The sequence below is a fragment of the Anoplopoma fimbria genome, chromosome 1 (genome assembly GCF_027596085.1).
Source record: "Anoplopoma fimbria isolate UVic2021 breed Golden Eagle Sablefish chromosome 1, Afim_UVic_2022, whole genome shotgun sequence".
NCBI lineage: Eukaryota > Metazoa > Chordata > Actinopteri > Perciformes > Anoplopomatidae > Anoplopoma > Anoplopoma fimbria.
In genome coordinates, this window is record NC_072449.1 from 24063653 (window position 1) to 24090320 (window position 26668).

The window sequence follows — 26668 nt, forward strand, 5'->3', positions numbered from 1 at the left end:
CCCAAATGAAAACAAGAATTGCTCAGTTCATCTATTTAAACCTTCACATCTAGTCAGTATCAAATTTGTACTGACAAATGAGAACTAGGAATTTGCGGATCTCTTATGTGGAATAATGAAAATCCATGGCTGTGTCATCTTTTTTTACAGCACGTCCACCAGAGAAAATCAATGCAAATAAGAATCACATCATACCAAAGTCCTAAGCAAGGCAGCGCTGGTGGATTGGATCTAATGTAGAATTTCATTTATGTGAAGATAGCACTGGTATATGAGGGTGGGGATGTAAATATGAACTGTCAGGAAGAGATGAAAAGCCGATGATGGAGAGGTGCTCATCACTGTATACTCAAGTGTGTGTGCATGTGTGCATGATTATAGGAAGGTCTGTGTGGTACGATCAACAAAGAGGAAGGTCATTGCTGTTAGACATGTTGATGGGCACAAGTATGTGTTCATTATTGCTTTTGTAAAGCTTATTGACAGAAAGATAAATGTGAGATAGTAGGCCTTTGCATAAGCCTAGTGCATGCAGTAGCCTACACTATACAAAAACCTTTTTTTTCATTTCGGCAATTTTATATGCTGTTAAGACATTTTGGAGAGGTTGTTAGTGTTTTCATGGCAAATCAATAGCCATGTGTGCCTAATATTTTGTCATCTGTGTGGAACTAATTATGTGTTTCAAAACATCTGGGCTTCTTCTATAAGAGCTGCCTTCGGTTTCCTAATTTTAGGAACAGCTTAAGGTGTAATATTTTAATTAATTGTTTTTAAATGATCTGTTTTTTTAAACTGTTTATTTGCTGTGTATTCCCTCAAAAGAGGATAAACTGACATTTTGTTTATTTTTCTTCTCCTCTTCTTTCTGTTTTCCCGCAGTTCTACGTGATGACTTCAGACAAAACCCTGCAGATGTGATCGTGGCAGCAGGAGAGCCGGCGGTGCTGGAGTGTCAGCCTCCACGTGGACATCCCGAACCCACTATATCATGGAAAAAAGATGGAATAAACATTGACGACCGAGATGAGAGAATCACTGTAAGACCTTTTTTTTTGTCTGCAAAGTGCAGTAACTGTTACATTGTAATTGCTGACACGTAGGCTACTCGATGCCTGAAGACTGCTCTGTTAACAAGGATGATATGTTTAAATGTATGAGATAGCGATGCAGGTCAAATCATTCCCACCACTTCAGTGTTTGTTGAGAGATTGATTTGTTTGCCTCATTATTCACATATAGCAATTACCAAACCCAGAGCTGTCCATTTCGGTGGCTACAACCTCTAATGACTGAGGTAGATAGAATCAGTCTTCCTCTCTCAGCAGCAGTGCATTGATTAGGGATGACTTGCTGATGAAATCAACTAGGAGAGGCATAGATCAGGAAGGAGAAATGAGCTGACCAGAATCAAAGAGGAGAAAGTTGCACTGAGCAGCAGCAGTGCCGGCATAATCCGGCACTGCTCTGTACTCTGTACTCTGTACTTTACATTGGATTTACAACCAAACCACCAATTATTCAGGTTTAATTAGAACAACAGCACAGCCAGTACTGCAGCATCAATCAGCTCCACATGCTTGCTTACCAAAGGTATTGAATAATCCTAACTCAAACTGTCTCAGCCAAACACAATTCTCGGTCCATAGTTGTTTTCCTTGATCAGGAAGAAACTTTTTTTTATTTGACTGAACAGATTGGATGTGTGATTTAGGGAAGTACAGTAAAGGCTGACTCAGCACTTGTGAGCTGGGGGTCTGGATCCCATTTTCACAATCTGACTGGTGGGGTTTTAAGGTTCTGGCTGCTCATGGTGAAGTAGTTGAGCAGTCAAATGGTTTGTCCCCCCAAGTGCTGGCGAAGGCTACCTTCACAGTACAGTCATGGACAACTAGATCCTCGCTGGATAATTAATGCAAGATACTAATAAAGACGTTCAACTCTGTATGCCTGTAGCGTAATGCTAAAATCTTGCTTGGGCTGGTTGTCCACAATACATTTTCATTACTGGTTAAGTTGAAACAGTGATTTATCGCTGTTGGCTGACTGCAATGGAGGCCTGCACATGACTGAACACAGTTTAGCCCAGCGAGGGCCAGTTTAGGTTGCATGCACTGAGCCCTGATCGCAGTTCAGACTCATAAACAGTGTGAGTATTCTGCCTCTGTGTTTTTTTCTAAGCTGCACAGGCAGAAGATTTAGAATCCGTGTCTGGCCGCTGAGCAGCATAATTGAAAGAAACAAGCGCATAATCTAGTTTAAAGGGAATCAAATCATATCTGTCCCTGAGTATCCAGTATTTACTCATAAGCACGGAACCTCCTTGCCATATAATGAGCTCTTGTGGCCTTTGAATTCCCTGCTTGTCTTGTGTTTTCTACACATTTGGACCATGCATTTTTTGTGTGTTTTTTGTGTGTTTTTCCTAAACTTATGTTTAATGTTGGGCATTTGATCTTGCTCCTCTATAAAATAAAATATAATTCACTCTTTTAATTTTTGTTCATCACCTAATGGCAAACTACCTCCTGTTGTTAACACAGCACAGAAGTCCTGGTTCAACTCAGTATTATGCATGGCTCTCGCTCACATGGCCTTTCTCATAGCTACGTTTAATCCCCATCAAATAAAACACACACACACATTTCTGTTGTTTATAAATCATTTGTGCAAAAACATCTATCCTACCCCCTGCGTGGTGGAAGTGAGGACTTTTTTTACACTGATGGGTGAAATCCTTAGAGTAAACATTCAGAGGACTGCGGGTTTAATGCAGGCATAATGCCTCAGAGCTGTGTCCATGTAGCCTGCAGCAGTGTGGGCCTTCTGTAGAACTGAAAACAGGGTCTGGTAGATTAAACACAGCTACATGGACCAGCTGGTGTTGCTCGCTGTTAACTTCCTGTCAGGCTCTAAACCTCACAGAGTGAGTGTTCCCAAAAGACCGCTTTTAAAGTAGCGCTAGACGTCATATATGACTATCCGAGCATTCATAATCAACTGCGGTGACAGATAGGTGTCTGGGCGGTCTCCTGTGGACACCCATGTTAACAGATCAAGCTGTATTTGAAATAGGATAATCATGGAGAGATGTCCAGTTTGTTAATGGTATAGTACATTTTGGTGTGAGTGAATATAGGCCTATGGAGAGGGAGGCAGAGGGTGGAATCTTTATAATGTGATGAACAGCTGAGCTCGTCAAAGGGCCCCCCTCATCCAGCCTGCATTGTTGTGCGTTTCAGTTCATTCCTCCCACCGTGCAACATGCTGGAACGTGCAGTCTCCTTGGTGATCACCGGTGATCAGAGGTCCCAAACCATTTTCTCTCCATACTGCACTTTACTGCGATGGGTCGGCTTGGTTTTGGTGGCTGCAGCATAAAGGGGGAATGAACTTCAGAGAGAATCAGAACATCAGAAAGAACCCTTCTGTTTTCTATCTATTGTAGGCAACTGTGTGTAAAAAAAGCAACATGCTGTGTGCCATCTCACATATATTTATGACTTCATGTGCGGCAGTTTTGAAAGGTTTCCCACCAAGCCATAAAGAGTGAGGCAGGGCTATTACCCTGTAATGCTGCTGTGCCACTAGCAGCAGCTGGCCTCATGCCTCTCAACTTTTATCAAACAGGTCTTTCAGGAAAAATTAGTAAAGGATAAATAAACAGAAACAGAAAGATGCCGGTATTAAAACCTTTACCATTGTCTGCTTAGCACAAGAGTTTGTTGTCCACATCATAAATGGCCATCATGCAGCACATTGTCCTCCTCCTTTTGTGCAGTAGTTGTGGCTAATTGTCAGCCTGTAAAAATAACTGCTGTGTGAATACCAAAAGAATGCATGCTGAATAGAGGCATTTTTTCTTCATTATCAGCGTTGCCAAATGACATGAGACAAAAGGCAACAGGACAGAGCCATCTCCCTGTAATGCAGGGATAATGGCCAGATTGTTGGGGCTTTCAGCCGCCTGTGTGCTTTGCTGTGTTTTGTTGAGAGGATATGCATGTAGAGAAAAAGAGGACCGCTGCTGCATTCATTTACTTGCTCTCAGAGTCCCTGCTGCTCTGGCACTCCAAGTATTTCTGTAGAGAATGGGAAACTGCCACAGACACACAGAGGTAAGAATATAGATAGAGTAGACGGGGCCTTAAGTGGATCCTCATGTCAAAGCTCTGTGGACCCAACAGTACACCCCCCTCTTTCTTTGCTGCATGGTCTGCCCTGACCTTGGGCCTTTGTGAGTGTCACAGTGTTTTAGCTGTTAAGCCTTTCCTCAAACAAACAGTAACATAATGATACTTCAAACCCCTCCAGCACCACGGGGTGCCCTAAATAAGCCAGCCTTCCCCAGCCTCTTCAAGTCCCTCTGCCCTCCTGCTTTACCATGAATATTAAACAGGGCTGAGGAATGCCTCTGAACCAGAATAATGTGTCTGGTTGCAAAGTTGTACTTCAAGAATCTTGAGCCTGGCAACTAAAATCAATACACACAAGTTTGTTCGTCACAAGTGATGAAAACTTGTCTGCATGTGAAGTACAGTGATGGATATTTACAGAGACGTATCATACTTTAGCTCTCAAGTGAACACACATGTAGGAGGGCTTGAGTTTAACATGGTAGTCACGCATTTGCTATATTGTGTGTCAAGCTCTCTGTCAGCGGTACTCTAATGAGGGTATCGATTACATGCTTGCAGGTGGTGGTCCTGGTATCGCAGGCTGATGTGTGCATTTAAAACCTTAAGCCCCCATCAAGAAGAGGAGATCATTGGTGCACCATGCTATTGTCTGTGTCCTCGCTGACTGGCATGGCTGTGAGCTGAGAGTAGGGCTGAGGGGCCTGTGCTGGGGCCGGGGCTGCCTTTCTGACTGCCTGAGAACAAAGCACCTCCTCTGGCCTGTAATCAAAGCCCTGGGAAATAACAGACATGACATTCACCTGGACAAACACACATTCACTGATGGGTGTGTGCGCTGTTCATGTGTGCTTCAATGTATGTTCACTTGCTCTCACATGTAGTTGTATGCACACACAGAAGAAGAAAAAAGAAAGCCCCAGAAACCTATTCTTTAAAACATTCCCAACGATAATAGCCAAAACTGTCCTGAAGCTCTTTGAGGAGACCGGAAAATTGCTCTCAGTCCTGCAGTGCCTCAGGTGTTCCCTCAGGGACCTGTGGTTATGTTGGATTGGGAAAGCGTACTTTGGCTCAGCTTACCCTGAGGAGGAACAGGCCGGCTGAAAGTGATTTAAACTTCAAGTGGAAGCTGAGTGGGAACAGCGAAAAAACGGCTAGAGTGATAGAGTAGTCCAGTTTATCTTTATCTCTTTAAGCTCAGAGCAAAAACCCTCTTTAGCACCAAGCCATTATGTGTATCTGAGTGCATTTCATCATCGTGTTGTAATGGCTTTTTGGTAAGCAAGTGCTCGGAGGCATTCTTAAATGCAATCAGGAAATGTTTTGTAATGTTTGAGCTATGCTGTTTTCTGTTTTCTCTGTGTCAGCCAGAGGCCCCAAGTGTCTCCCACACTCTAATATTGTTGTTTTTCCTCTCCAGGATAAGCCTCTCACCTCCTCTTCTATTCCCTCAGATACGCGGAGGGAAGCTGATGATCACAAATGCCCGAAAGAGTGATGCTGGGAAGTATGTGTGCGTCGGCACAAACATGGTCGGAGAACGTGAGAGTGAAGTAGCTGAACTTACAGTACTTGGTAAATGATCTTTTTTTTTTTCTTTAGTATCTCAATCTGCTGTCTTCTTGACTCTCTGTCAACAAACAACACACACAAACATGCACACAAACATCCACACGTTTTTTTCTGTTTGTCTGCACTGAGAAACCCGATCCAGATGTTAAGCTTTGATTGTCATCTCCCAGGGAACTAAATGGTGTCACTGACCCTTATCAGATAGAGTGTGAGATGACCTCCAATCTCACACTTAGCTATGAATCCCACGCTGGCCCCAGCAGCCTCTCTCTTATGACCAGCTGCACCCTATTTCATCATTAATGACCTCTGACCCTGATTCTTTCCTGTGTTCGGAGAAGAGAGCATGTCCAGACTCCTGATTTTATCGCCGGCTTTTTTTTTTTTTTAACCTCCTCCACCTCCTTTTCTTAGTGACCTCTTATAATCTGTCAGAAGTAACAACCAAAATACTACTATCAGGGTTTAACCAAGCCCAGGCCCTAGCTTTTGTGTTTCGGAGTGAGCATTGTTACCTAGAAACTCTGGTTAATAATTAACCACCATACATCATTTTTGGGATCAACTCTGATGGAATGTGTGAGTAAATAGAAGGATAAGCATCTAGCCTTAGAGAATATGGAAAATAAACATTGGTGACACTGTACTGATTTGCTGTCCAGAGAGAGTCAGAGCTGGACTTGAGGGTGACGGGTTAACAAGATGAATCAAGAAGTTAGACTTTCTGTGTCAGGTCTTGTTCAGTGTCAAGTCTTCAATTCATTAAGTGTCTTGCCATGTGTAATTAAAACCCTATACTAAACCACAAAGTAGTAACTGTTTCCTCTACTTAATTTTGTCTTGTGACTTCTGTGCACTGTCTAGTCCATGTAGTCTAGTCTTTAACCTGTGTCATTAACCATAAATTGGCTATAACCTTGTCCTTTTTTTGTCTCTGTATAAAAACTAAACTTGATTAGCTCACATTATGTCATTGATTTAATTTTAGGACATCTCACAGGACCTAAAACGAAAACTTCAAGATGACTTTTTCCACTGGATTTCATTCAATTCTCAATTTAATTTCCAATTTAGCTCTAAAGCTTGACAGCAAAGAACAAGACTGAGATTTAATGAGGGAATCAAAGTTACAGATTTAAGGACTTTCACTTTATCAAAACATTATTCCACTACTACCGATCAGTGCTTTGATTATACATGTGTGTGCTTTTTCCACCTATGCAGAGCGTCCCAGCTTTGTACGTCGCCCAGGCAGCCAGGTGGTGTTAGTGGACCAAAGTGTGGAGTTCAGGTGTGAGGCCCGTGGCGACCCAGTTCCCACCGTGCGCTGGAGGAAAGACGATGGTGACCTGCCCAAAGGAAGGTATGACTCATCAACTGGTCCCTTTTCATCACACAATACCTTTCTCCCACACCTTCCCCCTCTCTTTGTTTGATCCACTGCTCGCTTTTGTTGTCAGCTGACGCATTGAGTCTGTGTAAATAAAGTTTTTCTGTATATAACAACATAAGAAACATGGATACCTGTTTTAATCCAGATACGAGATTCGTGAGGACCACACCCTGAAGATCCGCCGTCTGACCTCAGCTGATGTGGGCTCCTACACCTGCGTGGTAGAGAACATGGTGGGCAAGGCGGAGGCATCGGCCACGCTCACCGTCCACGGTAAGACAGAATACTGTTACGAGTCTCAGTCTTACACGTTTATAGCCCCTTGGACAGCTATTCAGAATTCATTTCCATTTTGGGTCATTGTGCAGCTTGATTCAAATGCAATTTAGCCCAGCCACATTGCTATAATAGCCCTCAGCTTTAGTGCTACACGGTCATCACTTTCAACTATTCTCTCTCAATTAGCTGATTGATTTCTAATAAAAAGAAACGCAAAAATCCATAACAGCTGTAGAGTTGTGCACATGGGAGCTGAACAGCAATCGATTTCATTTGCCCTATACAAGTGGCATTTCTCCGGAGGCCTGTCTTCCGTCATGTTTTAAGACATGCCGTACTATATGTGAACCTATGGAATATATGTGCGTCTCCTGTGGCCCTCTCCATCGGACGTCTTATTAACACAGTTGGAATATAAAGCAGCCGGTCACAGTATGTGAACATTCAGAAAGAAACCATTCAGAGGAACTGGGGGCAGGGATCACCCCTAAACCCTCCTGAGAATCAGAGGAACACAGGGGCCATTTAACGCCAAACTAATGCTGATGTAGGGAGTCGGGTGAGAGAAGAAGGGAAGGAAGGTGGAGGCTTTGTGCATTGGAGATGGGGAGTGGATGGAAGGACAGTGAATATGGTGGTCTTGGTGGCGGCTTGCCACTGATGCAGAACGGGTAAGGAATTGGGGCTGGGGGCCATCATGGTGAGGAGGATAGAGGGGGAGAGAGAGGTTTCTGTGGTGAGGTCAGTCATATTAATGTCAATCCCAGCAGTCAATGCTGCAGAGATATAAAGAGACAAGGCTATTTTATTCCTTTGCCAACCCCCACCCGCAAAGACAGATGCTGCATATTCACATGGCTACCCTTTGCAATTATTTCTTGATTTTCTCCACAAGACAGCAATCATTAGATTGGTTGAAGAGGAAGATTATCCACACCTGCCGATACACCCATCAATATATCTACTTCTCTTATTGCCTTTTTCCACTCTTTCCCTCTCCCTGATGAAAGCTTAGTTAATGAAAGGGAACAACATTGATGTGCTGGTTCAATAAGCTGTTCTCCTGGCTTAGAATCATCTTTGAAATGCTAAAACCTTTCTTGTCCTCAGTGGAAATTAAATGTCTTAACCTCAGGCCAATCCCCTGTTGCTTGCATACAGAAGCACTAGCACTCTTTTCATACATAATGCCTTTCAACCCCATGTTATACGAGTTAGAGAGTTGTAGAAAACGAAGTGAAAGCACTTACATTTTTAAACTTCAGTAAAAAAAGAACCTCTGCCATAGATATAGGGAAAAAAATGTCAATGCTTTTTTGGAGTGTAAAATTTGGTGAGAGGCAGAACAGGATAGGAATCCCGTTCTACTCTCATGGTTAGGCCGGACTAATGCCTGAACTTCCAAGCCTTCACAGTTCCTAGAACCATTTCCATCTACTCTTCAGATCCCTGAGCTTCATCCAGACCAGGACATGAGGAGGCCAGCGAGGCTGTGGGCACTGAGTAGTCCAGCTAATTAAAGAGAAGCAGGCCACAGTCCCACGCCCGGAAATTACATGCTTCTAATTACAGATGCAGGCACAGGAAAGGAAAGAAAGGCCGGATAATTGTAGGTCTAAACAGGCGAAACTATGCATAGGTAGTAAGATGTCACTGTAGTAGTAAAGACAGCAGTAATGTGGGGGACAGGAGTTTATCTGTTGGTTTACTGGGCAATGCTGTGGCAGTTCATTAAGGGTCAAAGTACGGCAAGATTGCTGAGCCACTGCACGAGAATAACTGAACAGCTGAATAATCTAATTTCATTGGAAGTGAGCCGCTGGCAGAGCAAACTACAGCACAAAACAATGGGTAATCTGAAATGAATGGTCAAAGTGGAATTAATGTCAATATTCTTTGAATTTAAATTCTCTTTTGCTAAATCTGCTGTGATGTGTAAATGGACGACAAAACCATTAGAATTAGACACAAAAATTGGTTAAAGATAGTCATTCCTGCAGTGTCATTATGAAATTTGCTTATCATTGCAATATGTGGAAATTAAAATAGAGCAAGGCACACCCTTTTGAAGATATTTTGAAATGCAAATCCCTTTTAAGAGCTGGACAGTTAATGAGAAGAACCCAGCTGCGTGTGAACAAAAGGGGATTTTCACACCTAGCATGGTCACATTGTCAGTGAACAATGTCGACATTGTGGTAGTGGTGCCCCTGGCTATTTTTCTTTCCCTGTGCACTGCTCTCATTACAACTTAATCAGTGAATTATTGTCTTACACACATGCTTGTCAGTTCCCTACACCTCTTTTGGACTTATAAATATGTCAAGTAAAAAATGTCATTGATTGATGGAAGAAACGCATAATTGGCCAAGTCACCAGCCGCATTTATATTTTCATCATAAAATCATTAATCTAACCCACATGAGAATGTAGCAGTGTTCAGCTATTAAGTCTGCCTAAATCTGCATGTTAGACTGGGTGTTTTTTAAAGATTAAAGAATCACACAAAGGCATTTCGTTCTTGGTCTGGTGTGTTTAGACAATGCTTATACAGTATTTTGTTCATTAAATTTCCACCATAAGAAATGTAAATACATTATTTCAGGCTGTTTTGGACAGAATTCAGAAAATCAGGGTGTTGTTTTATCTCAGCTGGTTAAGTTTGCCGTTTCCAGTGATTTATGTGTAGAAAAGTCTTGAATGGAATGGTTAGTCCCCAGAGCAACGTTGCTAATAACCCATGTAAAGGGTCTGGAAGGAGACTTGGAACTGGTTCCAAAAGAGAGCGAGTGAGAGAAACGTTTCTGTCAACCCACTGTGTGCTGTTACAGTGATGATAAATACCAAAATCTGGTTGGGCGCCACATATAGAACTGCTGCTTTTTATTGTTCTCTCTCTGTATCTCAGATGCATTTGATTTATATTAATCATCAAATAGACCCTCATTGCATAAAACTCACTGTCGTGCAAAGTTATGAGAACCACATTTCAGTTGATGTACAGTATAGAAAATCTCAGAGAAGGACAGAACATTTAAAGCATGCTACAGACCTCCCAATGGGAGCCACTATTAATCATGCTAAATCCTCTGCATGCTCAAATCCCTATTAATATCTCTGCTGTGGTCTTTGGTACATAGCCTGACTCCTATTGGGCCGGAGACCACCGCGCTCACTGTGTTTCCCTCAGCCGCTCTGATCAGCTTCTTGATAGAGACTCCATTCTGCGCTGTAAGCTAGTACCCCGGTCAGATTTAAAACTCACCTCTTCCTCCAGTCCACAACTGTGATCACAGCGGCATGGGAGAGGTAGGGTTACCTAATTAAAGGCTTAGACACACATGAATGGATGTGTGTAGGTGATGTAGGGGGTTTGTGTGTTTGTGGGTGTGTACGTTCCCATGATCATGTGTATCTAGAGCATCTCACACATGGATAGAGGTGAGCGTCTTCTTCTGGGAGCGTTTGATGCAAGTCTTATCTGCATTTTAAAGGCCAGCAGGGGGAGGAGGGAGGGGTCGGTCATTACTCTGACTGACAGCGTTTATGTTTCCGTGGGAGCTGTTGAAGCAGACAGATTAGATAAGGTGACTGATTGGCTGGGGGAGATTTATGGCCAAAGAGTGACAGTTAACATTCACCTTGTAGTTTTATGAACTGGCCTTATATTTGCGAGAGTGTGTTAGAGGGACTGTGATCCAGCTGCTCCTCAGGGTGCTCTAAACCTCATTAAGGGCAAAGGGACATTCACCTTCACACAACACCTGGAAAGAGAGGAAAAAAGTGAACTAAGCATTATGTCTGCTAAGCAGGAAACATCTGTGTTGTGTGTTCCATATTGTCTGTGCGCCAGCTTTGTCAATTTATTGTACCTAATTCTGCATTTTTTCTGTCCCTGAAAAAATAGACTGAGGAGGAATGTTGAATCAGATTTTTTTTAATGTGTGTGTATGAATTTTTAATGCTTTCCTGATCACTCATGCTATTTATTTTTGCTCAGTGTCTCATGTGGTCCCTAGGGTTTGAGTAGAGGTTGATATATGACTTGTCTTTTATTCATAGAATATTAATAACGATTATTTGTATCCATGGACATCACATTGTTATTTTCCTTATCTCTCCTCTTTATGTCATGCTGTTTATTATTTATTTATTCATCTTTGGGTTTTTTGTTGTTGTGTTTTTGTTTCCTTTTTAGTCATGTCTGGTAAGTTGAAATGTCACCCGTCACCTATTCACCGCCCTGACAGAGACAGGAAGCTGTCACAACCCCCCTCCATCCTCCTCCCATCACTTCTCCACCCTCCAATCAGCATTCATGTTTCTGTTGTCATGGGCAACAGTGACAAAAGGACATTAATGGGTAAAAAATATGCTCAGCTTGGGCCTCCAAGGTAAAGCCGCATCATTACATTCTATTATTTCCCCCTTTTATGCATTACCAAACACCCCATCTTATTCATGGACAAATTGTGTCTGTATTTCAGAATGCAGTTTTCAGATTGCCCTAACTTTATGTAAAACACATCCCCTGTATTGAACAAATTAAAACGTTTTTAGATTTATGATATTTGAGGACTTCCAGAGTCAAGTGTTAACTAGCATGTCTTTGGACCTCTACTTTCAGGGTGTGGGCCCTGACATAGTTGGCCTATTAGACCAGAAAGGCCTAGTGTCATGGTAGAGCTGCACGTATGACCTTGGGCTACAACACCACACTTAGTCTGAGATGAAATTTGTCATTAAGATGCATGGATACTGCATCCTGGTTGAGACCTGCACTATTGGAGGGTGTCAGCATGGACAGATGGCTCAAATTTATTCCCCATTTCCATGTAAATTGTAATGGTCTATGCCCTTGCCCATGCAAATGAGGGGGCATGGGAGAAACAGTTGTTTTTTCCTAACCATTACATCTATAATATGCCTGCATTTTCAATTTGATCAGTGTGCCAGTTAATCTGCTGTGTACACACTGTGCAATGTTTTAAAAAAAGAGCCTGAATCCTTAAGTCTATATTTCAATACAGGCACAATACAATACTCAAATGTTTTTGTCTTTTATTTAAATAGCCCAGAATACTTTTAACTGTAATATTATAATAACTACAATAATATACTTTGCTGTGTTCATCTGTTCAATGGCTAACTATTCTCATGGCTTTCCTTCAGTGCCCCCGGCATTTGTGGTGAGACCAAGGAACCAGGTGGTTGGGGTTGGCAGAACCGTCACCTTCCAGTGCGAGGCCACTGGAAACCCACAGCCAGCCATTTTCTGGCAGCGGGAAGGCAGTCAGGTAAATAAGATATACCAAGATAAAGGTTTTCATTTTAAAACGCTCTTTATCCGTTTGGAAAAAACATGCTAGCATACTCATTCAAAGCTCTGGAAATAATTATTTTGTTGGCATAGTTCACTTGATAGCTGATATGGTAAGACAGATGCTTGCATGCGTTATGCCATTTTAGAGAAAAATCTTTGTTAATTAAATTCTGACTGTTCTGAGTGATCTGTGTTGATTCCCCACAGAACCTGCTCTTCTCCTACCAACCTCCGCAACCCTCCAGCCGGTTTTCTGTATCTCAGTCTGGGGACCTGACCATCACTGATGCTGAGCGCTCAGACATGGGATACTACAGCTGCCAAGCCATCAACACTGCTGGCAGTGTCCTCACCAAGGCTCTGCTAGAGATCACTGATGGTAAGCAACCCTCTTTAAAACACAGTTTCTGCACACAGCAAAGTCTCAGAGGGAATTTGAGGAACCCTAAAGGGAATAAATACTGGCATTTCAGATAATCTTTGACTCATGCAGATAATGCTGTTCAGTCGAAATGCTGTAGTTATACGGTATAGCATATTAATATCCGAATTGAGGTTTGTGAGGTTCGGTCTGGCCTGTTCAATGTGTTCCTGTCAGAGGTAGAGACTCTCTGGTGCCTGTGCACCCAGACTGTGTCTCAGTATCTGGCTTTGCTGGCTTCACACTGGCTAATGTCTTCTTCGGTATTCCATGGCTGGCTTGCTGCTCTCTACTGTTGGAAGACTGTGGCTGTGTGGTGAGGTCTGGATTGGGTCCTGTAATTACTCTGCTAGCCAATCCCTGTCAGCCTGGTGGACTAACCTTGGCTTCATATCCGCCATTCCCACAGAGATCTGGGCAGCTATTATTTTGTCTATGACACACCTAGATTCATCTCTTCATTTACCAAATGTCCGTCTTCATTTCAGGCCTACATTGCTATGCTCCATCTCGTTCTCCTCTTCTCTCTCCCATTCTGTCATGCTCTCTGGATAATAATAACAGTTATTAAAGTGAGCAGGCCACCACTTCTCCGCAGGCAGATCTGGTAATTACAGGTCATGCTGACAATGTTTTAGTAATTGCACCATCCCCGGCACAAAAGCAAAGACAAAGTGGCCAATGGATTACACCGCAGCATGGCTCTGAGGATCTATGAACACATACATACATCATGTGTTGCTGTTACACTGTGTTAGTTATTAATTTGATTGTTCCTCACTGAAGGTAACTTGCTAGTAAATCACTGGGGCTGACAGCAATGGTCACCAATAGTGCTATGAATGATAGTAAAAATAATCAGAGGGAGGCAGACAACCTATAGCAGGAATATGATGAAATAGCGCATTAGACACAAAATAAAAATGGAAAAATGATTGGGTGCATGTAATTAAAGTTCCTCTCACAGCTCTTCCCTGTGTCTCCTCATCCCCTCTATTCTCTGCACATCGCAGCCTTTCTCTGTCTGTTAAATACATGCTTTCTCGCTATGTCTTTGTTGTTTTTGTGTACTGGTTGAGCACCCAGAGTTCAGAGGCTGGGAGGCAGGGAGGAGGAGTTTAAACGCCCTCATGCTAATAACATTGTCTGTTCTGGGTGGATGTTGTTTTTTTTAAGCATTTTCTCCATGGGTTGTGTTTTATGGCTGGGGGATGGGCCAGGGGATTGTTGGCCGGGAGCGTTCATATGGGTATTGCCAGGCGTCTGTTAGAGCTGCAGCGAGAAGACTGAAGTATCTGAGGCTGTTTAATTTTAATTACACTGCTTTTATTTGGCTAAGTTCGACTCCTGCTGCTGAATGATTAGAAAATTGTTTCCAGTTCTTAAAATTGGATTTAGTTCCTCTCCCACAACCCTTTCAGTTTTCACATGCTTACATTGCTACATGCTGTTTGGCAGATTCTCTGCTTTTTGTGTGCTTTCTCACACAAGCTGTATTTGTCTGAATTCACTGTTCCTTCCGTCCCTGCTACAGCACATGAACACCTTCACAGTCCTCCCCCCACCCCCCACCCCACCAGTACACATAATTGCTCATTCTCCTTCATCCTTCCACAGTTATCTCGGACCGCCCGCCACCAGTTATCCGCCAGGGCCCAACCAATCAGACAGTAGCTGTGGACGGCACAGTGGTCCTCAACTGTGTGGCAACAGGAAACCCCACCCCCACCATCCTGTGGAGGAAAGATGGTGTCTTGGTGTCCACACATGACTCAAGGGTCAAACAGCTGGACACGGGTGCATTGCAGATACGCTATGCAAAGGTAAGACACCTGCTCACATGTGCAAACATGCTCAGATCCCTTTTTTAACATCAAATGTAAATGTACATCAAAAGGCCCAGGCATGTTCAGGGACATTTCGAGTTCACTCGTTATTTGATGACGGACGTTTAAACTTGCCAAGTATTTCTTTAGAAATATAATTGGGTTTTTTTAATCAAGATTATTTTTATTAGGCTGCCTTAAATGTCTAGATCCTTTCAAAAAACTTCAAAGTTTTCAATATCACATTCATAATGTGCTGGACAAACCCCTGCTGGTTGGTAAATAAAGCATACATTCCCTGCCAGCAACCAGCGTTCAGTGGGCTGTCAGTCAGTTGTCGCAGGTTTGAAATGGAGTCTGTGAAGTCTTAGAGTCTGTAGTTCTTGTCAGCTAGCACAGTGGGTTATGTGTGTACTTTTTGTGTGTGAGCACATATGTGTAATGTGATGGCGAGCTGTGTGATGCTGAACACACTCTCGGGGAGTGACATGTAGGGGGTGCTGACGTGTCTTCCAGATGGAGGCGTCACGGGGTCAGAGTTCGCGTCAGTTTGCGGCGTTCTGATGAATGCTGGCATGTCTTGTGGTGACAAGATTGCGGTATGATTGGGCTGCCAGTGCGAGGCAGGCAGGAGGGGATGCGTGTGAATCCCTCTCATGCTGTAGCAGAGTAAACTCCGCAGGCACTTTGCATTAATGAACTTGTCATTTCTCCCTGAAAACATTTCAATGAAGATGTTTTTGATGCGTGAGGTAATTTATTTTATTAATGTGGTCGGGTGAGTTTATTGCTTAGAGTTTCAATACATTTTCTTGCCTGCCAGACAAAACAATACAGACCTTGATGGTCATTGGCAAGACATGCTAACACAATTTCTCTCAATTTTTTTCTCTCTTTTTTTGTTTACACTCCAGCACAGTAGCCCATAGCATACTTTGCATTACCAACAAACCACAACAGAATTATTTGTCTTACCCACAGACTGTGAAAATAAGCCATATATCTTTGCCAATAGGGTTATGTTAGTGTTTTGCATATTAGCCTTTCAGCTAGCAGACCCTCTCAAAAACGTGTCAACCGATTTCAATTAAAGACCACAACGAGCCAAGAAAGAAATTATTTGCTTTTGGTCTGTATCCAAAATCCAGGTGTTGCTCCAATAATTGTGTGTGAGAAAGGCTTTTTTCCAGCTATTCCTTCTCATCTACAACTGCTATTTGAATGAAAACAATCAGGCACATGTACCACATGATTGTGTCTCTGTATGTGTATTTTGATGCCGATCTTATGCAGATTACAATCTTCATTATTAAAAATAACAAACTTCAGCCTCAGAGAGAGAGAAAGAGAGAGAGAGAGAGAGAGAGAGAAGTAAAAGCTCTCTGAGTGCTTTTTAGTGTTGTGTAATCTCTGTACTAAAATATTACTAAACTACAAATGACTACACTTTAGTTCACCAATGCATATTGCACTCTAAAATGTCAGTGACCCCCACTTTTCCCAACTTCCTTTCTATATCAAAGAGTATTAATAATCAAGGTTCTATATCTTCCGTACAGCTTGTCACCACATCTGCTGCACAGAGCAGTAGCTTCCATGTTTGGTAGTCAGGGGGATGGTAGACAGAGAAAAAGGTCTCCAATTAGTCAATGATCCTGTGAAAATCTTTTTCCATTTGACTAGGAATGGGCTGCCACTTGGCCTTTCCAGCTGCTTCCCCTTAGTTTCTGCTATGAAAGAGATGATATCGAGATTATCAGGCAATGACAGCTGCCTGCTACAGACTCCAACAGAATGTCAATAAGCAGAAAAGTGATTGTGTGTGAGAGGGAGGAGATAGTAAGATACAGAAACAGGGAAAGAGACGACTACCAGTTCACAAAACAGTGGCACATGTTTAAATAACTCCCATTTAACCAAAAATCCCCTTCTCTCTTTTCTCCAGCTTGGTGACACTGGTACCTACACCTGCATTGCCTCCACACCCAGTGGAGAGGCCTCATGGAAAGCCTACTTAGAGGTCCACGGTAAGACTTATCCAACAGTGAAGTTGAGTGTCCTTCAGTAGGAGTCTTCTTATGAAGGGTTGCTGGATATGTTTTAATATTCGTACCCTCCTTTGTGAAAACTAAGTCAAATAAGTAATAAAGGATGGTGATGTTTTGTATGCCTTTTTTTTTTTTTTTTTACTGTGAAATGGCTATAAACTACATTCTGACTGTTTCTTTCCTTTAACTGTTCCACATTAAGAGTTTGGAGTTCCAGTCCAGCCAAACAGGCCTACTGACCCAAACCTGATCCCCAGTGCCCCTTCCAAACCTGAGGTCACTGATGTCACCCGCACCTCCATCGCCCTTTCCTGGAGACCTAACCTCAATGCTGGAGCCACACCCACCTCCTATATAATAGAGGCCTTCAGGTAAAATGAATCAGCTCAATGATCAGTAAACAAAATAACTGCATGGCATTAATGCAATCTTTTAAAGCTTAATTATCTCTGTTGTGCGTCCACAGTCATGCATCAGGGAGCAGCTGGCAGACCTTGGCAGAGCATGTGAAAACTGAGTCATTTGTACTGAAGGGCTTGAAGCCCAGTGCAATCTACCTCTTCCTAGTACGGGCAGCCAATGCCTATGGGCTGAGTGACCCCAGTCCTATTACTGAAGCTGTGAAAACACAAGGTGAAACTGCCTTCTTACGGATATGAATTTGATATGCAATACAGCAGTATTTTGGTGTTTCTGTAGTTCAGGACAAGATGATTCATATTTGATGTCCTTGCTGCTCCATACAGATATCCCTCCCACGAGTCAGGGTGTCGACCATCGACAGATCCAAAGGGAGTTGGGAGATGTGCTCATCCACCTGCACAACCCCACCATTCTCTCCTCCTCATCTGTCAGGGTGCAGTGGACAGTGAGTATAATTCTCTTCATGAATACAATATTGCCACTTCTTTGTCTTCAGACAGCTGCAGCCAGCTACAGATGGCCATGTGGATCATTGGTATAGCTGGTCACTAAAGCTCCAAGGTTAGTTTAGCGATATGCCTATGGTCAATTTGTCAGGCCACTCAGCCGAGCTAATGTGCTAACGCCCTAGCACCCTTCAGAGGAAGGACACTGCAGAGAGCAGCTTGTAACACTGTCCAAGTGTTCTTAGTGTCCATCTGGCATGAGCCTGAACTGGTCGCCTGGCCAGAGACCAAAACTGTACAGCTTCGCCCACAGTGGACCACTCAACAGCCCAAAAGCCAGACTACAAAACCCAGCCTTCAAAACCCAGCCTTCTGCAGGTTATGTAGTACGGTATAGCAGTGTGTGCCGTGCCAGCCTGTGCCCGATTTGCAAGATTGAAAACACTTGGAGGCTGTTAAAAATAATACAAGTGAGAAGGAAGAGGCGGCCGACTCATGCTCTTAAGTGGAAATGGCTTACAGATGTTAAAACGGATAGGTGGGAGAGGAAGAAGTCAATGTAGAAATGGGAGCTTTTGGGGGTTTTCTTTGCTGGTACAAGCTGAATATGAAGAACTTATGTCCACCTGTGATTGATCTGGTTAATGTATCCTTTTTATATATTATGAGACAAAATAATTATGCTGTCCACCTTATATAGTAGATATTGGTCTGTTTAATGGCTCACTGAAAGGTAAGAGCAGTCCCTGTTGTGCCTTTTGACATAAGGCCATCCCTACATTCCCAGGTATTATGAAGTGCCATAGTGAGTGATGAATGGGACGGAGGAAACGTGAAAAGGATACTGACATGTCAAGACTGATTTAAAACATTACTGCCCAGTTACCCTGTCTCCTTGGAATGTTCAGAAAAAAAACACATGACACAAGGTATACTGACATTGCAGTTAAGCGCCACGGTTTCCTTGTTTTGTGGGGTTAAATCTATTCCCAATGTGGAGTTTCTTGGTTTTACATTTTCCTTTGTGTGGTGGTAAATGGTTGCACAGTTTTCGGACTAATGAAGACCGCCTGAGCCCGCAGCATATTTTACGGGGGAGGGATAAAGAAATCTGTAAAATCTTTAGCCGGTACTGCTTGCCTTCCGCAGGGAGTCGTAGAGCTATAAGCATACGGGTTAGCAGTTATTCTTTTCTTCAACCATGCTTGATCACAAATAAACACTCAGATGCTGTTCAACTTTTTGTACTCCCAACTTCTGTAAATACCTAAATTTCCCCCTCTTCCTTGACTTCAGCATCCAGTCAGTACACTGTAGAGAACGACAGGATGAGACAGGCTGTTCTGGGAGCCTGGGCCCTATTTAACCAGCTCCAGACTTAGAGGAACCTTTGGCCAATGACCTCATACTGCGGTTCGCACAAATCGCTGCTGCTCCAAATGGTGCATAGAGAAACAGTCAAAAAGAGAGATGTAGATGTGGATGGATAAACAGAGGGCTGATGTGATGAGCTAGCACCCCATTCCACCAGGCGTCTGCCGTATCAGTTGCACGAATCCATAGCTTTCCGGTGATGCTACAATCTATTACATTACTGTATCAGTTTCCTCTGAACTGTGGAGCAGCTAATCAAGTCAAGCTGACACCGTCTTTGTCTGTGTTCCCATTGCCATTCACAAGGTGGAGCAACAGTCACAGTACATCCAGGGCTACAAGGTGATGTACAGGCCTTCACCGGAGGGGCTGCAGAGGAGCGAATGGGCTGTGTTCGAGGTGCGGACCCCTGGGGAGGACAGTGCTGTGGTGCCGCAGCTTCGCAAGGGAGTCGCATACGAATTCAAACTCCGCCCCTTCTTCAATGAATTCCAGGGAACAGACAGTGATGTCAAAATTGGCAAGACGCTGGAAGAAGGTGGGGGGATGTGAATGTGTGCAAGTTTGCTTTAGTGCTCGCATGTGTGCATGCATGTTTTCATGTTTACACAATTTTATATGCACAGCTTGTATGTGTGAGAGCATACAGCAGCTGTTCTCAGCAGGCAGCAAGGGCAGGATTATATTATGTTCAAATGTGGTGTATTCAAGCATGCTATGGTAGATGTTCAGCTCTTTGAAATGCCCTATGGAAACCTGTCTACAACACTCCAGTGCAAGTGTTATACTAATGTCTCGCAGGGTGTGGTTGTGGCAGTCTCATGAGGTTTGGTTGAAACCCAACTGCAAATTTCTGTATCTGTAGCGACCAGTTAAGAGAAATGTGAGCGCTTACTAGAGAGTGTCTGCGTTTTGCATGTGTGGGAGTGTTTTGATCTTTTTTTTTGTTCTCCTTTGTTCCCATTTCTGTCGATAATTGTTTTCGGGGCTCTAAACATAATGTTTGTTCTCCCATAAGCAGAAAAATGCCTGTTTTTCTCTCACACGCGCTCTGATTACGTCTTTTATGTTGCATTCATAATTATTTCAGTTTAATTACCGTTAGACCGCACGTTGGCGTTTACACACCACCATACACCCCTCCATCATCAAGCCCTGTCTGTTTTGAGTAAACAGTTATTTGCTTTTATTTACCCACAAAGGCACTTTTACGTAATTTGGGTTATTCGTCCTTGTTCTCACCACAGCTTCAATCTCACATAGAGATTCAGCTAAATGGGATGAGTGGAAACAGGGAGCGACTCCATGCATGTCTCATGTATGAAGGTGTGTTTTTTTTAATCTTTTGTCAATCCCCCTCAGCCCCCAGTGCCCCTCCTCGTGAGGTTACAGTGGCGGAGAGCGGGGACAATGGGACCGCCATCGTGGTCTCCTGGCAACCCCCTCCAGAAGAGGAACAGAATGGGGTGGTCCAGGAGTACAAGGTAACAAAAAAACAAAACAGCCAGCCTCAGGTCTTAGCTAGTGGGACTCGTATTGTGGAGACACACAAAGGAGACACAAACAGGGATGCAGACAGAGCAGATAACAGAGAAAGAGACAATGCACAGACATGGAAAGGTAATGAATTCCTGGTTGAGGCACACCTTTGTGCACTCCCCAGTGCTCCTCCTCTGTGTGATGACAGAGGCTCAGTGACAAGAGAGGAAAGGAGTCAAAAAAAAGGGGAGCTCGTGGAAACTGTTGTGAAACAGTGCCATCTGGTGGAGACGGTAGACCCACACATGTAGTGGCCATCTAAAGGCAAATAATAGTGAGGAGAAATATCTGTGGTAATTATTGATAGTTTTCCCCCCCGCTAATGGTAGTAAGGCTGTTACTGGTGATTAAAGATCATAGTGTGTTTAGTGGAGATGAATTGTTTAGCCTTCCATGACATGTTCTATTCATATAATGCGTTTTAACTATTTATTTCCACTGATAAGAATGCAAATTAAAATAATGCACCATTTTAAATGTACCACCTAGATAAAAGTGAACTTTACTGTATTAACGGTATAATATGATTTAGTGGAGACATGTGCAGGCAGGTAATATTGTATGTAGTAGAGTTGAATAATGACCAAGGAGAGACAGACCTCTATTATAATTCCAGTCATTTCTTTGGAATGCTAATGAGTCCCCTTTTACTCCTCCTCAGTTGATAGTGTATGCTCCTTTTGTAATGACCTCACTTTGGACAGAGCGGTCCACTCACGTTATGCTGTGGCAGTCCTGTACTTTAATTGGAAAGCTTTTTTTGCATCACAGGAAATATAGGTTAGTGGCAAAGGGAAGATGTGGCAGAGCCAGTGAAAAAGTTAAGCCACTGTTAATTTTCCAGGTAAATGTTTTCTGGTGATAGGCTTCAGAGTAATTTCATGGTTTTTAAGTCCAGCACGAGAGCGTTCCCTGCTCATTACCGAGCCCTGTTCCCTAGCGGCATTTCGACTTACCGCAATTTTTAAGATACACAGAAAATTTCAGGGCTTTGTAGTTCCATCACAGAAGTGCAAACACACGCACATGCACACATGTAGGGTACAGACCCAAGGAAGTGTGTACGTTAACCTGGTTAACTGGTGGGAGAAGGTAGGGGGTAAAGAAAGCAGAATGTCAGGGTTTCAGGATGTGGAGGTCTTCAGGCCTCATGCTGAGGTGAATGTATGCTTCTCTTTGTGGCCCTGGTTTGAGTCAGCCTGCGAGACCACTCTCCTTCCTGGGAGTGACAGCACTTAGCTTCTGCTGAAATTGGGTTATGGGGGTGATTACTGCTCCCCATTTGTTTTTCATTGGCTTAAGGCTACACTGAGAAGTGTTATGGCTACCTCAGCTGATACTGACCCTGTGTTGAGCAAAGTCTGTAAAACATAAAGCTATCCTGTAAAATGTTTTCCTACCTCAGAGATGTAACACAATACCTACGGTACGCTGAAATGTTGCAATAGCAGCACCAACCAATTATAAGGACACAGATTGGTGGCTGCTACCAAACTGAATGTTTTCACAAAAACCCTCATAACATTGCCTCAATCACCACTTTGTCTTTGTCTCTGTTATGGCAGATTTGGTGCTTGGGGAATGAGAGCAGGTACCACATCAACCGTACAGTTGACGGCTCAGCCCTATCCGTGCTGATTCCCAGCCTGGCCCCAGGGATCCGCTACAGCGTGGAGGTAGCAGCCAGCACCGGGGCGGGTCCCGGGGTCAAGAGCGATGTCATCATCTTCCAGCTCGGTGGGTAGAAACAACCTTTACTTCTCTCTCACAGGACGTCGTATGCTTATTTTGCTTTTCCTTTCAATGGATACATTTGCTGTGTTTCAGTGTGTTTGTCCTCTGGCAATTCTTTCACACAGAATGAAACCCAATCATCTGACAAATAATTATGGCATTAATCCAGTCCATATCAAATGACGAGCTGTTCAGTAATATGACTTTCTGCCAAGTAAACAGACAATTATGTAATTCCTTTCTTTGCAGTAATGGACATGTCCAAGCCTCTGCCTGTTTTCCCTTTCTTTATTAACAGCGATGCTTTAAAACAGCAATTGAACTGATTACTGTTATTGTGACATCATCAAACTTGCCACGGAAAAGTATGATGAGTTTGAATGACGGGGAACTTTTGGAGTTTTTGTGCACAGAAATGGCTTTTAGCTACAGTAGCCGGCAGTGTGATCAACAGGGCACATTAAATTCAGCTGTTGAGCCGGCTGCCCCACCCTGCTCTGCTTTCCAGTCAAGGAGGCAATGTTTCCGTCCTTTAGCAACGGCAATAATGAATCCTGCACTCTGGGCCCAGACTTGACATGTTATTCATACTAAGAAACATAGTGGAGTCTGCAGTGTGGCTAGTTGTTAGAATTATTATTTATAGATGTTTAGTCAGTTTCTATTTCCCAAATCAATGAGCTTGCCTGCTCAGGAGAAGGATGTAAAACACATGAATAGCAGGATGAGGCAGAGAGAGAGAGAGAACTCCATCTGGATTTAAATGTGTGATTGAGTGGGCTGGGATGGGCATGAAGAAGAGGCATCGGCTGTGACTGATACAATTCCTCTCTCTTGAAGAGTTCCTGTGGTGATTGTTGCCATGTTCCAACACTGAAGTGGAACAATGTGCCTCTGGGACCAGCGCTTCACCCAAATGCATTTGTCACACTCTGAGCTTGTACGCGTCATCCCAGCCTAGATACCTGTACAGTCCCTTGTGGGCTGCTTAGTCACATTGGCATGCTCCGTTCACTCGCCCAGACAGAGCCACAAATGGGGAAGACAGCGGAGTGAGAAGTGAGGCAGCGGAATGGAGACACAGACTGAGTGACTGAGACAAAGACAGACAGAAGGATGTGGAGGGGCAAAGGCAGGGAGCTGGTTTCATTGGGGAAGTGTTTTTGCCTCTGGCTTAGAGAGCTGGTGGAGAAGACTGGCTACAACATGAAAGGCTTGAGCAAAAGAGATGAAGACAAAGTAACACGAACATGAAGAAATTTCAGAATGGCGGGGGTTGGGGCAACCCGAAGAAGTCTTTCATGTATCACGCATGAGGGAGAAGCACAGAGAGAATAGACAGATGAGAAAAACAGACCGAGAGCGAGTTGTTGTGAGCAGCCGTTCAGACGGACACAGTGTATTTCACAGTAGAAACAGCTTCAAGGCATTCACACCTCGGTTATTCACAGATGTGCCTAAGTTGGCTAATTACCGTATTTGAGTATGATCTCATTGGATTTATTTATATGATTATGAATCCGCCATTGCTCTGTCTAAGTGATGCCTCTCTGTGTTTTCCTACCCGGCTCCATCAGGCTTGTGTGGCGCACAGGCTCTGTTTGAATGTCTTTGGTTGCTTTCGTCTGCTCACCTGCCATTGTTGACTGGGATTTGAGATGAAAGCCTTTTGAATAATAGAGAAACGACTCCGTTTCCACAACCCAGCCTCAAAGACACCCGCTGAGATGAACAATCTTGTTGTGCACCAGGAGAAAAAGGAATGTTCATATTTATGTACTGTGCTGACTCCATTTTTTTTTAATATATTTTCTCTATTTCAGGCTTTTCCACTCCGTTTATGTTTTAGCTTTTAAACAACATTTCTTTCGCTCTTCTCTCTTGTTTCACATTCCTAAATCACCTCATTTCACTTGTGCTATCCAATTTTGTGCCACCAAATGTGCCTTTTGGTATCCTTTCTAATCCTTCTTTCACTTGTCCTCCATTCCCCATCCTCAGATGCATCTGGGCGAATGACAGACACCTCCATCACGGAGAACCCCCTGTCCCAGCAGATCTCAGATGTGGTCAAGCAGCCGGCCTTTATAGCAGGAATAGGAGCTGCTTGCTGGATCATCCTCATGGTCTTCAGCATCTGGTTGTACAGACACCGAAAGAAGAGGAATGGCCTCTCCACCAGCTATGCAGGCATTCGCAAGGGTCAGTACATGAGTGCAACAGTACATATTTTACAAACCAGCACTGAAAAAAGATTTTTCAGTGCTGGTTTGGGGTTAGATGAGGTTGTCTTACTTGCAAAATTTGGTGAGAAAATGCAATATTTATTGGTGTGGTACTGTGTTCGGATCTGTTTCAAAACGATCTCCCCCGTCTTCTGCAACCCAAATCTCACATCCTGCCTTTTAGACACAGAGAGATGTCTTTTGTAGGGAGCCCGAGGTGAAGTCTTACTGAAAGTCCAACAGGGTGCTTTAGGATGTGATGGAGCCCCCACTGAGAGTGCAGCATGAAGACGTCTTTTATTTCTTTTTCATACTTCTGTCACGCTGATTCTGCAGCGGTGTGTGAAGAGTGTTTTCAGTAAAGTACATTTTGAGGTCCAACAACTCCGCTTTCAGCAACTCCCCTCTGACTGTGCTGTGACAGAGAGAATGTCTTACCATAATACCGCTTTATCAAGGACATGCTGACATTTTCACATGCTTGAAGTACTCTCGCTGTCCTTTCAGAGAGGAGCCTTTAGGTATGAATGTGTTGAGCATTTAGCATTACTGTTAATAGTGTCTACTTACGTTTAGAAAAATCTAAGAATCAATAACCATGCTCCTTTTCAACCTTCTAGTAGCCCAGGTTTAGCCCAGTCAGTTTATACCTGACTTGAGTCAAAGTGACAGGGCTCATGACATGCCCAACCTCTGCCCACAATAGTTATAGTATGAAGAGAACTATTAGCCTTTCTTTCTGAGTCTCATTTATGTGTGGGCTGGCTTAATGTGTGGCCTTGGGCTGTGCAGCTGCTGCCTGTGAGCGCTACCTGCGCTGTCTTTACTCCTGGGCTCAGGTTTACTGCTAACTGCCAGTGTTAGAGGAGATCCGCCCTTCAACCTTGAGACACACACAGACAATAGACTGACATAGCTGTTGCTAATCTACGGCTCCTAACAGAAAACACAGTCTACACATGTTCTGAATCCACTGCAGTCATACTAATAGTGTGAGTTGCGAGTCATGTGAAAGTGAGCGACACCTCAGCTAAGCTTTTTACTTAAGCTCTGTAGACTTCTACAGCTTTTAGACATACCTGTGCGGTCGGTACGATAAAGATATTGTTTTGAACAGCTTATCAAAGACCAATATGACATATCAAGGGATGTCTTGAATTAATCTTATTTTCTGATAACACACTAATACTTATATGTTGTTGGACATTATTGTTTGGTTCCAGAGTTAGTGTTGCTATGGTAAGAAATAATGTGCAATCTGAGATTTCCTCATCCAAGCTAATATCATCAGAGAGAATACCAGTATTCTTTTAACCAAGGTAACTTAAAAACAGGGGTTATTTAGAGGCAACACGCTGATACAGAATAGTAACTTTGAAGACTTTATGAGTGACAGTAATCATCTGCGGCCAGGCGGCAGAGAAGACTGCATGCTGATGTTACCCTCTGACTTTCTGTGATTCTATATGTTGATGTTAACTCACATAAACTCACAAAGCTCTTCAGGGGCACAGTAGGCAGACATGCCCCCCTCCTCCTTCTCCTCCTCCTGCACCCAGACCACAAGAGGCCACGGTCTTTGTTGGAACTGGTTACTAAGAATGTTTTGAAAGGAGTATAATTGCAACCACATGAAGCAACAATCTGCACTCGGGGTGAAATAGGCTGAATTCAGACTTGTGTATGTGTGCATCTGCTACAGTGTATACTAGTGTTGCCAATATTTAAATTTGTAAACTTCAAAAAAATCTTTCTTCCCTGCCAATTATCATATAAACCTTATGGTGCTTATGTGTTGACATATGGTATTACACATATTATTATGCCATGCTGCAGAAATCCTCAAAAAGAATCTTGTAACTAAAATACTATAAAGCTATAAAAAAAAAAAGCCTTAGAATACAGTAACCAAATTATAACTCAACT

At 43.2% G+C, this 26668-nt stretch overlaps 1 protein-coding gene across 1 annotated transcript in view; it reads left to right on the forward strand.

Annotated features, from left to right (window-relative positions):
• Positions 1-26668, forward strand: part of robo1 (roundabout, axon guidance receptor, homolog 1 (Drosophila)) — a 129414-nt gene that overhangs the window by 85878 nt on the left and 16868 nt on the right. The window contains exons 3-18 of the mRNA XM_054606900.1: positions 883-1040; positions 5594-5714; positions 6936-7074; positions 7250-7377; positions 11582-11590; positions 12556-12680; positions 12914-13085; positions 14745-14950; positions 16899-16980; positions 17204-17372; positions 17468-17634; positions 17748-17869; positions 19551-19782; positions 20607-20728; positions 22349-22520; positions 24519-24719. Of these exons, the coding sequence (XP_054462875.1) occupies positions 883-1040; positions 5594-5714; positions 6936-7074; positions 7250-7377; positions 11582-11590; positions 12556-12680; positions 12914-13085; positions 14745-14950; positions 16899-16980; positions 17204-17372; positions 17468-17634; positions 17748-17869; positions 19551-19782; positions 20607-20728; positions 22349-22520; positions 24519-24719 (2325 nt within the window). The remainder of the gene's footprint in view (positions 1-882; positions 1041-5593; positions 5715-6935; positions 7075-7249; positions 7378-11581; positions 11591-12555; positions 12681-12913; positions 13086-14744; positions 14951-16898; positions 16981-17203; positions 17373-17467; positions 17635-17747; positions 17870-19550; positions 19783-20606; positions 20729-22348; positions 22521-24518; positions 24720-26668) is intronic.